Source organism: Physcomitrium patens, chromosome 16 (assembly GCF_059467195.1).
Source record: "Physcomitrium patens ecotype Gransden chromosome 16, ASM5946719v1, whole genome shotgun sequence".
NCBI lineage: Eukaryota > Viridiplantae > Streptophyta > Bryopsida > Funariales > Funariaceae > Physcomitrium > Physcomitrium patens.
This window is the reverse complement of record NC_143425.1, coordinates 6,930,715-6,944,227: the sequence shown is the minus strand read 5'-3', so window position 1 is coordinate 6,944,227 and position 13,513 is coordinate 6,930,715. Positions and strand designations below refer to the sequence as shown.

The 13,513-nt window shown below is 34.6% G+C and overlaps 2 protein-coding genes across 3 annotated transcripts; both read left to right on the top strand.

The window, feature by feature from the left end:
* Positions 1-221: 221 nt before the first annotated feature.
* Positions 222-4,734, top strand: LOC112293164 (protein trichome birefringence-like 25). The gene is made up of 8 exons (XM_024542318.3): positions 222-719; positions 1,070-1,112; positions 1,830-2,102; positions 2,232-2,535; positions 2,666-2,943; positions 3,115-3,352; positions 3,491-3,817; positions 4,008-4,734. Exons 3-8 carry the CDS (start codon positions 1,890-1,892, stop codon positions 4,235-4,237), a joined length of 1,590 nt encoding a protein of 529 aa, XP_024398086.1. The 5' UTR covers positions 222-719; positions 1,070-1,112; positions 1,830-1,889; the 3' UTR covers positions 4,238-4,734.
* A 3,157-nt stretch (positions 4,735-7,891) lies between these two features.
* Positions 7,892-10,592, top strand: LOC112293211 (uncharacterized). Of its 2 annotated transcripts, none has more exons than XM_024542391.3 (6): positions 7,892-8,043; positions 8,563-8,718; positions 8,909-9,033; positions 9,323-9,404; positions 9,769-9,885; positions 10,329-10,592. In XM_024542391.3, exons 2-6 carry the CDS (start codon positions 8,695-8,697, stop codon positions 10,377-10,379), a joined length of 399 nt encoding a protein of 132 aa, XP_024398159.1. In that variant the 5' UTR covers positions 7,892-8,043; positions 8,563-8,694; the 3' UTR covers positions 10,380-10,592. The 2 variants fall into 2 exon arrangements, with proteins under 2 accessions (XP_024398159.1, XP_090112966.1); XM_090256840.1 differs by having other exon boundaries at positions 8,898-9,033.
* Positions 10,593-13,513: the final 2,921 nt, after the last annotated feature.

The window sequence follows — 13,513 nt, the reverse complement described above, 5'->3', positions numbered from 1 at the left end:
TGTTCAGATTCGAAAGCGTGAGAAAGGAATCTCGCGTGGGTTGTTCTAATCGAGATTCGGGAAGTGGGTGGCGGTTGGGTGATTATGCAGAAGAGCCCATGACGATGAATAATGGGGGTGCGGCATCCCTTTGGGGTGGGGTGGACTCCACTTGCGCCGTGCAGAGCCCACGCTGCGGTAGCAGCAACAGAAACAGCAGCATCAATCATAGTGCCTCGGATGATATGTAGCATTCCCCTGAGCTAGCCTGCTCCCGCTCCCGCTCCCGCTCCCACTCCTCCCAACACCACCAGCAGAGCAGCAGCAGAGCAGCAAGCAGCACAGCTGCTGCGTGCAGCTAGCTATGCTCTGGTCCTCTCTCTTTTCATCAGACACTCCATGTGCACACGGATTTTATAAACAACGCGCTTATCCCCTCCTCCACTGGTCAAGACGCCACGAGAGCGTCGTAGCTTCTCTCTGACCCAAGTACTGGTGCATTACATGCAGCAGGCTTCTGGCAATTACGATAGCCTTTTCCGGACACTGGATCTGTATCCATCACAACCGCAATCTATCCAGTAGCTGTCTTGTTCTTCGCCTCCTCCCCCTCCTCATCCGTCTTCGTCTTCTTCTTCCTCTTCTTTTGTTGTTATGATGTTTTCTTTTTCCCTTGCTTCTGACTCGCTCTCTTGAACCGTGGGTTTCCGAGGTTGCGTGGGACTAGCACTTTTGAAGATGTAAGTGATAAGCTGCCTCTGACTGATCTGTCCAGGGGGGGGAATAGTCAGGTTCAGGGCTGAGAGTTTTTGGTACGTAGTCAGGAAATGGACGATTGAGAGAGAGAGAGTTTGTGACCAGTTTTTGTTGACGGAGCTGTTTCATTTTTCTGGAAATGGTTGTAGACTGTCGCAACCAACCGTCAATGACCTGTGCAAGCTCCCGAAGTTGTCTCGGACAGTGCCATGCACGCTGGATTGGGGTGCAAATGTTTTGTTTAAAGAGATTCCTGTCGGTTGCTTCGGCCTACTCCGTTGCGCTGTTGAGCTGCTTTGCTTTCATTCTGACAGGTCTTGTGTGATATCTACAGAGCTCTCTGCAATGCGAGCGTGAAGGAAGCATAAAATGTCGTGGTAAGGCTCAATTCATTGTCGTTGTTTTTGTTCATTACGTTGCAGCTTGTTCATTGATGTTCCATCTTAGTACACCGAGGAAGCAATGAGCAGTTTACTGCGTGGAGCCGCATTCCAATTTGCGATTCATTACATCCTGTTCTTTGACGATGTTGAATTTCAAGGAGTGAACTTGGGGTTAGAACAGTCCACATTCTCCACCAGCAGTCATCGGCTTGGATGATTGTTAGCCTGGATGAATTGTTCATTCCATTGGCACTGATTATTTATTGGAAGGCAACTCTGCAATCTACCTATGATGGTGGCAGCACAATTTGAGGCTGTAGATGATTTAGTGCGCCGTCTAAATCAACAGAATTATATTTTCTTTTCAATTTTGAGTTGAAGAAGGCTAGAATTGTTTCCCACGTGTTGTAAGCTCGAGGTAGCCGAATGCTCAGCCCCGAACATGGACGCTTTGTCATGGATCGCTAGAACGTGATCCGTGGCAATCTACAGGAAGTGCCCTCAACGATTGAAGCTCGTTGCCGAGCTTCATAACGGATGCTACAATTTCTGCATTTGTGACTAGGCTAAGCTAACACTGTTTTAGATCTTTCTTGCAATATAGGTCGCTCTAATGGTTTCCGAATTGCTCGAACTTTTGAAAATTCTTCATTTCTGTAACACTCTTCTGGGATATAGAGGAATCACATCGTATGTCTTCCTCTGGAACAGCTATTAACAAGATGACGAGGATGTGGTAAATAACGTACGTGGGGTTAAATCTTCGTCAAGATGGGGCGTGGGCAGCAGATGAGCATCTGGGACATTGAGAGAACCGTTGTGAGCACACCGGGGACAGAGACTCGGAACATATATAGCCACAGAAGACTCGTGGTTGTTGCAATATTAACCACCTTTGTTCCTTTTGTCATTGCAAGCTCCTACCTCTACTATACCACTCCTGATGCTTCAACAGAAGCCATGCTTTTCTTTCAAAGGCTCAAGGTATGCCCTCCATTCCCTAAAGACCAAATAGCGTAGCATTTTGAAACACTGCACAGAAGAGGTTGTAGTCACATCCCTTCATTGCAGTGTGTCATCCCATAGAACCTGACGATTAGGTATTTTCTACAGGAAGGCAAAACCACATCTTCATTCGTCAATGCTACAAGCCAAAGCAATCCTCAAGTAGAACCTAAAAATGGGGATAGTGAGATATCCAAAGACACAAACCAAGCGGAAGTCGATCGAGATTCAGCTGAAGATGTAATTGTCGAAGATGTTGATCCTAAAGATGTAGCAACATTGGAGTCTAAGAATCCTACGTTCCCAGGTGTAAATGTCTCTGAGCCGCACTTGGAGGGGCCGGAGGAAAACATCACTAGCATACTAATGGAAGGGCATGGTCTCACCAATACCACGAACTCGAACAACAGAGGTGATTATCTGATGACATCCCATCTGTTGTGAAATAGCCTCTCACTTGGTTTTGTGCACGTTGCTGAGTTTAGAGTGTGTCAGCTCATTCTCACGATTTTGATAAAATGATCGTTGCGTGTGAACTCCAGTGGGCTGTGATCTTATAAAAGGCAGTTGGGTGCCAGACCCGCGTCCACCGCAGTATACAAATTCCTCGTGCAGATATATTCAAGGGCACCAGAATTGCATGAAAAATGGACGGCCTGACACAGGATTTCTACACTGGAAGTGGCAACCAGAGAAATGCGACTTACCCAGAATTGATGCCCAAGCCTTTTTGAACGCTATGCGTAACAAGTCCATGACCTTTGCTGGGGATTCTATTGCTCGCAACCAGTTTCAGTCTCTTCTATGCCTTTTGTCACAGGTTTATTTCTTCACTCATTCTCGTTTCGGATCAGGCAGTGTTAACTCTTGGTACAAGACCAATGCAACTGAGAATTGGGATGTGAGGACATCTTTTTTAACTCTTGTTAGTGGTCAAGATTAGTAATTTTCTTCGCCCTTGTTCACAGTGGCGTTCCTTTATGGGTTTCAGGTTGAGGTGCCAGATCATACTTATAACGCACCGGATGATCGGGACAATGTCCATGTCTTTCGAACATATAACTTTACAATCGCAATCTACTGGTCTCCATACCTTGTGCATGTGGAAGACAAAGACATCACATGGCCTGACAATAAAACGCAGAGTGTGGCACATATCCACGTTGATAAGCTCGACAGAGCTTGGACCGATCGCATCTCTGGCGTAGATATTCTGCAAGTCTCGACAGGTACAAGTTGAATGGAGGAGCAAAAACCACCAATTTCTTTCCCTCCAGCTAAACTCGACAAAGATTTCTCATGACGTAGGTTTTCCTACAGAAGCTGGATGTTTTCCAAGCTCATCCCCCCTGTTTACATTCTTTCAGGGCAATGGTGGTTCAAGCGTGGATTGTTTCTACAAGGCGGCCAAGTTTTAGGTGGCCACATATGCGACGGATGGAAAGAGTGCGAGAAGGAGATTGGCTTTGCTGATCCTTATCGAACAGCGATCCATCACCTGCTGAAGGATAGTCTATCCATACCTGGGTACACTGGGACTACCATTCTCCGCACTTTTGCTCCTGATCACTTTGAGGGTGGAGCATGGGACAGCGGCGGCAGGTGTAAGCGCACCACCCCTGGAGGTGTGCCTATCGGCCCCTTGACTAACTGGATGTACGAGATCCAACAGGAAGAGTTCAAGAACATCACAGGTACGAATTCCCTTGTTTTTCCAATCCTGATAGTCAGATTTTATCAATACCTCACAATCTTTGAAAACAACTCTTAAACATGGAGAAGATGCTTCCGACACAAAGAGGCTCTCGTCACCCCTTTCCCAGATTGTGTGTTAACGCGGTATTGTTCTCAGCGTTAACTCGGAGGCCTTGTGACAACCTGCAGGTGAAGCAAGCGAATCTGAGAAACAACGAATCAGGTTATTAGATATCACCAATCTGGCTCAAATTCGAGCTGACGGCCACCCTGACGTGTACATGAAATTCCAACCTTTCGCAAATGAGAAGAAGCAACTCCCTCAGAAGGATTGTCTTCACTGGTGTCTTCCAGGACCTATCGACACATGGAATGACCTTCTTGTGGAGTCCTTGCGTGATGCAGTCTTCGGTTCATGATCCCTCCACCACCACTATTGCTGCTTGTGTGCTTTGCTTGTGGGCCCTCGTGGTTCTGTCTCTCTCTCTCTCTTGCTGTGCAGTGTCATTTATCAGTGTGCTACCACCAGAAGAACAACTGACGGAGACTAAGCACCATTGCTGATGAAACAACAACATTTCAGCATACTGAGCAACATCCTGACATTCCAAACACTTGCAAGCTGGACAGTAGAGAGGAAGAAATCTTTCTATATATACATATATATTTATCTAAACGAAAACAAGCATCTAGAGGAGGATGCCATCGCTAGAGACCATTGAATCCTTCGCTATTCGGTGACGCTGGTGATACATTTAGTATAGGGAGTTGTAATTCGGTGCCTCAACTTGGATGGCAGAGCAATGGCAAGTGTGAGTTGACTGACAGCTTTGCCTGCCAAAACAAAACAATGTTGAGAGGAATCGTGTATTATAATGTAACAATTAGAAGAAGAAAGAAATCTCACTTTCTACAATCCATAAATCAGCAGATTCCCTAGTCTATGTTGCTTGTTGTTGGCTTTGACCCATTCGTAATTATACTGAAGTCTTTCTCTAAAAACATTCAATATTCTGCAAGACAATGATATATTTATATATAATTTCAACTTTGAATTCATGAAGTAGTCCATTGGGTTGATTCATAGTGTAGTGTTAGTTTCATACTTGGACACGAGGAAGCATCTGAGAATAGATGAGCGAAAGAACTACAAAGAATATATTGACAAATGATCACAAGCTATATCTTTATAATCACCCACATGGAGTAATGTGGTAAGAAATTATAAAAAAGAAGATGGATTACTTAAGTACTGAAAATTTATGGATAGGAGGGTGTGGTAAAGTGGTATTTTAATGTACAAAAGCCCATTATAGTTATAACATTATATATTTTTTTTACAAAAATTAATTTTATTGTATTTTTGAATTTTTATATGCTGCCTTTTACCACAATTTCCATACATACATACATACATACATACATACATATATTAAACATTTTTTTAAATTTTTTGTACTAATATATATATATATATATATATATATATGCAATTTCTTGCTAAAGGTATATAGTTTTATGATAATTTAATTAAAATAAAACAATCTCTAAAATAACAATTTATAAAACTAGTTTTACATTACTGTGTTTTTTATAGTTACAACATTATATTAATACAAAATTAATATTCAAAACATTAATAATTTTGTTTTGAAAATCTGTTTTTTGATCAAGAACCAAAGATGTGACAATCAAAATATTAACTATAGCATCTTATCTATTGATATTATATATCTATTATTTAGAATAATAAAAATATACAAAAATAATATATAAAATTATTTTTTTGTATATTATATAAGCTCATAGTTTTATTTTTATTCTACTACCAATATAAAATATTACTGAAATTTTGAGTATCAGGATTGCAAAGGTTCATTACAAAAAAATATAAATAAATAAATAAATAAAAATTAAACATCAATGCTAACCTATAATATGTTAAAAAAATAACTATAAAAGAATCATATATATATACATATATATATATATATATATATATATATATAGCTACTAATATAATGTATTATAAATAAATTAATAAATTTCAAATTTCATGTTTTACTTAATGTATAATAATATATTAATATTAAAATTCTTACATATAAGATTATAATGATTTTTTTTATAAATAATGCTATAAAAAATTAGAGAGAAAAAAGAAAGACAAATATATATATATATATATATATATATATAGGTGTGTGTATATATGTATGTATATGTATGTATATATAAAATTTGTATCTAATGTCATGTGAATTTTGTCTCCCATATGTCATATTTGTTGTTAATACTTACACTAAGTAATGGAGCTTTGCTGCTTAAAACCTTCAACTTATCTTAGCTTTTTGACAACAACAACCTCATAATGTTTACCATTTTTTTTCAATATTTTGATTATAAAAATAGACATTTTATTCTTTACATATACATCATGGCATATAAAACTCTATAATATCTTTTTTTACTTATTATTATTATTATTCTTTTCTTCTATCATCTCTTTTATACCTAATTCTCACAATATAGATGGTTGAGGTGGTATAATAGAAAAAGAAATCAGTGTTATTAAAAATTTGACATTTTATATGACAATAAAATATTTAATTTTTGATATAATTTTTAAAAATAATATGGTATTTGTCTTATTAAGGTATTAAAAATGTAAAATAATCAATTAAAAAATAACACAAAAGAATATGCTAAAAAATTAAAAAAAATTAGGAGATTTAATGATATTGCTATAAAATTAACATTTGATCAATTACAAAAAAATTAAGAAATATAAGAAACATAAAAATGAGATTATCATAAGTTGTCAATAATATAAATCTCAAAGAACCAAAAACTCAATACATTCTTGTGTAACTCAAATAGAATAAATATTTACTCAAAATTAATATAGTATTGAAACTAGAACAACTATTGCCAAAGTCAAGAAGACTAAAAAGACTTGAAACAAGACTAAGGATTAGAAAGGCGTTGACAAGAAAGAAGAATGCTTTACTCTTGCCTCCATATATACTATCTAACTAGAAGCTACATAGTGACATACTAAAGGACCTCCGACACGTGTCTAATTTGCAAGACACATGTCTTAACTTGCAAGACAAGTTTCCTATATGCGCATCATATTGTTAGCTTGTATTACAAGCTATCAACATGTATGACATGTGGCTAATTTGTTAGCCAAGTTTATAACCTACCAATCACTATAGACATATATTAAAAGTAAAACTATATCTATGAAGCTTCTTGGAAGCTTTCTTATAAGATATTATTAAATTAACTTACTTTTACCTATTCATAATATTTAGGTAACTATTGGAATAAATATATATGTCTGTGATATAAGTATGATAAAACCAAGATGTATTTGTTATAAATTATTTAATAATTTGAACTAAACATATTGAATGTGTGAAAATAAATTTTAAACATTTCACAATTTTTTAAATTTATTTATGGATTGATTTAAGAGAAATATCTTTAATTACTAATTTGATTTATTACTTTGATTTTACTTTAAAAAGGAAAACAACTACCTTGGAGAACTTAGTAAAATTTATTTATTTATTTATTTGGTCTAATAATTTCAATATATAAGAATATATAATTTGGGCTTTTTAAATTACAAATCATAATAGTGTAAGAAAAGCTGACTATTAAATAAAGTTTTAAAATCAACCACAATTGCAATTTATAATACAAAGGGCAAACAAAAACAACCAATTGAAACTCTCTTTCATTGCCATAAAATCTGATCTATCATTAATTTGATCAATACTCACAAAACTACACTATTAATCATATAATTTGTTTTCTTTGGCTTATTCTTAACATCCATCCATCCAAAGCAATGAAGCATTCACCATCCTCACATCCATCCATAAATATCATCCACCACGAGGATGATATTTTTCATCCATCCATCGACTCGAAACCACATCTATCCATAAAATGTCATCTATTGATGGGGATGAAATTAATTTTTATTCATCCTTGACGCGGCACCGAGGCCAAGCTTTTGGCTGCTCGCCCCGCTTGTGAAGCTCTTCTTCTTTGTCTTCTTCGGAGGCTCATGTTTTCCGCTCCTGAGCAGATTTGGCTGTTGGAATTGGAGCGGGAGTTGCTGCTGATTTCGATTTCTTATTCTATTGCGAGAGAGAGAGAGAGAAGGATGTGGGTTACGGAACATTGCGATTGATGCCCTGAAGTGCAGGTTCTTTGCCTTCTTTGTCGTTCTTTCTCTCGCATTCCATATCGTGAATTTTTTTGACGCATTGATGTAGTCGGAGAGGCTTAATGTTTAGAGTAGTGAATATGTGCTCCTCCCCCTCGCATTTATCGTTCTTCCGGAGACTCTTCTCGGAAGCATAGTTCGAGGATTGTGTAGGCACTTAGACGGCTGTTCGGTTATTCATCGGCTCTGGGATTCTCTATCGATTGGCGGCTTGAAAGTCTTGCTTCACTGGTTTGCAACAGGAGATTTATTTTTATTTTTATATTAGTCTTCTCATTTTATTTATTTTCCTGTCGATTAGTTTATTTTTGCATGACGCACCTCGATCTGCGCAGAAAGTAATGATTCTTGATGAGGTTCAGAGTTTGACCTAATTGAGTTTTCTGGATATTTTATTTATTTTCTTTGGATTAACATTGGTGAGGATGATGATGGAATTCATTTGTCTTGTAATGTAGAAAGTTAACGCCTAACTCATGAATCTCGTGGTCTTTTCAGGAACCTGTCTGAGACCTTGCTCATTAGATATTCTTAGTGATCGACCATATTTCCTTGTTGAACTACGTTGTGGAGTGTAGTCATCATTATGGAGTTTTAGATAGTGAAAAGAGGAGGGTTAGCTCAGCAGCTATGGCACTCCGGAACATCTGGGAGGTGAGACATGCTCAACTTCTGTATTTTAGAGTCGGTGGAACTTTTCTAGGTTTCAGGACCAGGTTTCTAGGTTTCAGGAAACTTCAATGCGCATTTGTTTATAGATTTGATGTTGACTGGGGCTTTAGATTTTTTATTTTTGTTTTTCTTATTGTGTGCCGCTGACGAAGAGATTTAAGATTTTTTTTAGGGTGTCTTTGCGCCAGCCAAGCCGGCGAGCTCTATTTGGGAGATTCGCAAAGTGCAGAGAGGGTTGCGCTACGGAGGGCTTTATGTTCTTTTTGCTGGTGTCACTTACTTCTACACAAATATCAGGTGATGTCGCATGTTACCCGTTCGGATTTTGTGCATAAGTGTGTGTTTATTCAGATGGTTGTTGGAAATCCACATTGATTATGTTCGGTGTCCTATTCCTGCCCTTCATATATATATATATATATATATATATATATATATAAGTATTTATATTTTCTTTTGATGATCGTTTAGTATTTAGTCGGTTCTTACTCAGTGCCGTATCATTTCTTGAATAGAAGCAAGGAGTTCGCAGACTGAGAAATTCGCAGCACCATAGAGCTCACGCTGTTCTTTCGTAATGATGCAGCACAAGGGCAGGAGTCCCTAGAATCAACCAAACATATAGTTCTTACCCTGCTGGGGTGGACATTCTATTTGACGCCACTGAGGTTCGGACTTATACCCTTGGATTTTTCATTATCTTGTGTACCAGAATTTTTTTATTAAGTTTCTTTTCCTTGTATTTAAATATAAGATTAGCTGCGTTCGTGATCACTGCGGAGCACCCTTGTTTTTAAGTAGATGAGAAACGACCGCAAAAGATATTGCCTAGCAATGAAGAGTTTATCGAGGATATGGAGTTCTGAATTTTGGTTCAATGTTGAGAAACAATTCCTTAGCTGCATGAATACCCACTCACAGTGTCTTCAGCATTTCACATCGATATTTTATTAACCTACAATATCAATATAGATTATCGATCACCTCAAGTAAGAACTACTAATTAGAATGTTGGTTCCTATGCTGTTCCAGCTCTACAAATCAGCTATTGGCAATGTCTTTGAGGAGGACGATTGGGGTCCGCTTGAATATGCTATCATGGCGAAACATTTTGATCGGCAAGGGAAAACTCCTTACATGTACCACTCTGTAAGTCTTTTTTTCCCTTCTTTCTTTCTTTCTTTCCTTCTTTAAAAATGCTTCATTTTTGGGATTCTAGAACACTCGTTTCTCCTTACATTTCTTGATTTTAGCGTAGTTGCTATCACACCTTTCCTTAAAGAATCGATTTTTATTTTATCATTTTTAACAATAACTACATTGGTCAATCCATTTGAAGTAAAGTAGCTTCCTGTGAAGAGATATAGAAATTAAAAGACAAATACCCAGGCTTTTCGTCGATATTCTGACTGCAACAGTGAAATGCAAGATAGAAAAAAAAAGAAAAAAAAAAGAAAAGCTTTTGATATCGGTAGGATGGAGAGCTATGACTGCCGCTGAAAAATGTGAGACTGACGACATCCGGGTATTCGTGTGCGTCATTATTTGGTCATTAACTATTTTATTGGTGTGCATGTGTTCGTGGGTTGCAGCAATACATGACACATCTTTTAACAAGTGGTCAGCTGAATGGGCCGTTTTAAATTTTGATTCTACCTATTTGCGAAAACTAGTCCTGAGGTTAGATACCACTCGTGTAAAGCGAATGCTGAAAGTTGCTTACTGTACTTTCAAAAACTAGACCGATATAGAAGGGGCTAAATTTTCCGTGAATGGGAAGCTTAAAAAACGGTACACCGTTCGATTTTATGCATTCCTCCTCTATTAATGGTTCATTTTACGATCCTATTTTTTAATTTCAGCTATCTGATAATTTGTGCATGCTTGAATTGTAAGGATTTAGGAATAAATTCTTTGGATAAAAAATCTTGAAGACTTCATAATTATAATGTCTAAATTAAAGAATAGACACATTATTTTTATTATTAAAGTAAAAATTCAAGCAATCACTATGAGCAACAGTTCTTAGTTTATACCATAGAAACCCAATTTTGTTAGCTAACTAAAATGGATTCATTAAAAAGACTTAAGATAAAATAAGAAATGGTGTTGGTAGTTTATAGATTTGGAAAAAGTTAATTGAAGCTAATGTTAATTAAGTTTGATTTTTTCAATGTATACAATTGTGTATAGATTTTTATAAATTAAAACTTGAAATATTTGCATAGGTTGTTATAAATTTTGTTCCGATTTTTAAGAACGATTTCTACATAATTTGTGTTATTATTTCATGAATATATTGTAATAATGCATAATGTATTTTGGTAATACATTATGCAGATAGAACTTAATTTAAGAAAATTTTAAAATTTATTCCATTTGTTAGCATTATAAGGCCATATTTGTAATTTTATTGAAATCCAATTGTGTATATATATATATATATATATATATATATTTTATTTCTTATTGTCATGAAGAATGTATTCTATTCTACCTAAATTTTAAATTCTCTACTTTGAATAATTACTTGATTTAAAGACTCCTTATACTATAAGAATTTTATTTTGAAGTATTCACTTTATCATCACAGATAACAGAAAAGGTAAGAGAATATATATATATATATTATATATGATAAGAGAAAGATTTATCTCAAGAATTTGGATTCTAATTCTTTTAGGAATTGACCATAGCTTATTCATAATAAGAGTTTCTAAAATTTTCAAAGTTTCAAAGTCATTTTCAATATAATGATACTTAATGTCTTTATAGTAATTCACATTTTATTGTCTTGTATTATATTTCTATATTGTTATAGTTTCAATGGAATCAACTAATACTTCTTCGAAAGATGAGTGCTTAATTTAAGAATGTTTTATTAAGATCTTCTAAGATTATATTATTATCTACTACTTAATCTTGGCTCTATTAGTAGTTTGTATTTGTAGCCAAATTTGTCAATATTAAAGATCTTTTTTGTTGGGATAGAAGTTCTTTAAATAAATGTTTTTAAGCATCATTGTTTTTTCTTAAAGATAATGCATAGTATGCATCTTATTATATTTAAAAATCAATTGCATGTTATGAATGCCAATTACATATTTTTTATAATACTTTCTTTTTGTTGCAAAATATTTACATAGAATTGATCTTTTCTTTTTGGTTTTAGTATTATAATGGATATTTTTACTAAGATTTTTATTGTTCCAATTGCTTCTACTACCTTGATTAAACTTATTGAATTTATTAATATATAATATAATAATTTAGCTACAACTATAAGTAAATAATTATAATTATAATTATGAATAAATAAAAGAATTAATTTAATATTAAAAAATTGATTTTTTTAAAAAATAATTATTTACTTACAATCTATTACTTAATTATTAGCCAAAGAAGATAAAAAGCTCTTCTATTGGATGAAAAGAGGTTTTCCTTCAAATTTTCTTTACATTTATACATCATCAATTAGATAGAAGTAAAAAAAAAGTTTAATCTTGTATTATTTATTATTAAATTTAGACTACTTCTATATTTATCTTATATATTTTTGATAATTTTTTAACGATGCAAAGGAGTTGCTTTTACTATTGAGTCATTAGGAGGAATCACCAAAATTGTAGTTGTGCTCCACCTTAACTATGTGACTTTCATCATGCTATATCCTCTTTTGCAATAGTTCCTCAATTTTTATCAACGTTGCACCTATCTTCACAAATTAACATACCACACCTGATCATGAGTTCTAAATTGAATTCAATTAGTCTTGTTAGAAATAAAACTTAAAGATTCATCTATTTTCCAAAGTCCACCCTCAAATTTGGTTGTATGCATCTAATATTGCTCCTTAAAGTTAATGTTCTACTTTGGCAAGGCAGCAAATTCCCTTCCACCAATTGGAGCACCACAACTTAATTATTGATTGTACTTGAGTAAAACTAATCTCATTCAAATCTTAACTTTAAATAGCATATTTTTCAAAAATTGAGCCTTTAGGTTGTCTTTATCTTTTTCATCTTATCCTCCAAAGTTGCACCTTCTATAATTCACTTGAATTCAAAGGCAATAAACTTAGGCCACAAAAATCAGCATTCCTACTATATCTTGACTTCAATGTGATTACTTCTTAATTTTAGGAAACTAAATTTTGTGAACTTTCTAAAATAAATAAATAAATCTTGTTACTTTTAAATTTGTGAGAAATAAAAAAATAACAGTCCAAAATTGAACTACGAAAACATTAAGGCATATACCACATTTTACTAAATTTGAAGATTCTTCCTAGTCTCAACTCCAAATTATACAAATTTTATGTTTAAAAAACTATAAAAAAAAAAAAAAAAATATTAACTTTATCCAAATTTTTAAAGATAAATTCTAAAAATTGAAAGAAAATAGTAAAAAAAAAACCAAAGCCACTTACAAATTCAAGTGAAAATTTGGAATAGCTTTGCCTATCAATAAAAAAGAAGAGGCTGATCAATCAAATGAGCAATGAAAGCTTTTATACTCTTGCCCTAAGATCTAAGGATCTTAGCCACATCTCCATTCTTAAACTCTAGATGAAACAAGATAAAATTTTTTAAGCTCTAAAACCTTAACAAATCCATAAGAACAAAGATTTCAACACAACATAAGACTAAGTATACTAAAACAAAACTAAAGTAATTAAACAGAATAAAACATAAAAGATTTGACTATATAAAAGAGAATAGAACCACCACTCTAACCATGTGAGAAACTTCCCAAAAATGACTCTAATTACATATCT

What these genes read in the sequence shown, in the direction of transcription:
- LOC112293164 (XM_024542318.3), top strand. Translation starts at nt 1,890, where the DNA reads ATGGGGCGTGGGCAGCAGATGAGCATCTGGGACATTGAGAGAACCGTT. An exon ending in CACGAACTCGAACAACAGAG is followed by an intron (nt 2,536 to 2,665) that starts GTGATTATCTGA and finishes TGTGAACTCCAG; the next exon opens with TGGGCTGTGATCTTATAAAA. An exon ending in TTCTATGCCTTTTGTCACAG is followed by an intron (nt 2,944 to 3,114) that starts GTTTATTTCTTC and finishes TATGGGTTTCAG; the next exon opens with GTTGAGGTGCCAGATCATAC.
- LOC112293211 (XM_024542391.3), top strand. Translation starts at nt 8,695, where the DNA reads ATGGCACTCCGGAACATCTGGGAG. An exon ending in TACTTCTACACAAATATCAG is followed by an intron (nt 9,034 to 9,322) that starts GTGATGTCGCAT and finishes GTAATGATGCAG; the next exon opens with CACAAGGGCAGGAGTCCCTA. An exon ending in CTCCTTACATGTACCACTCT is followed by an intron (nt 9,886 to 10,328) that starts GTAAGTCTTTTT and finishes CGTGGGTTGCAG; the next exon opens with CAATACATGACACATCTTTT.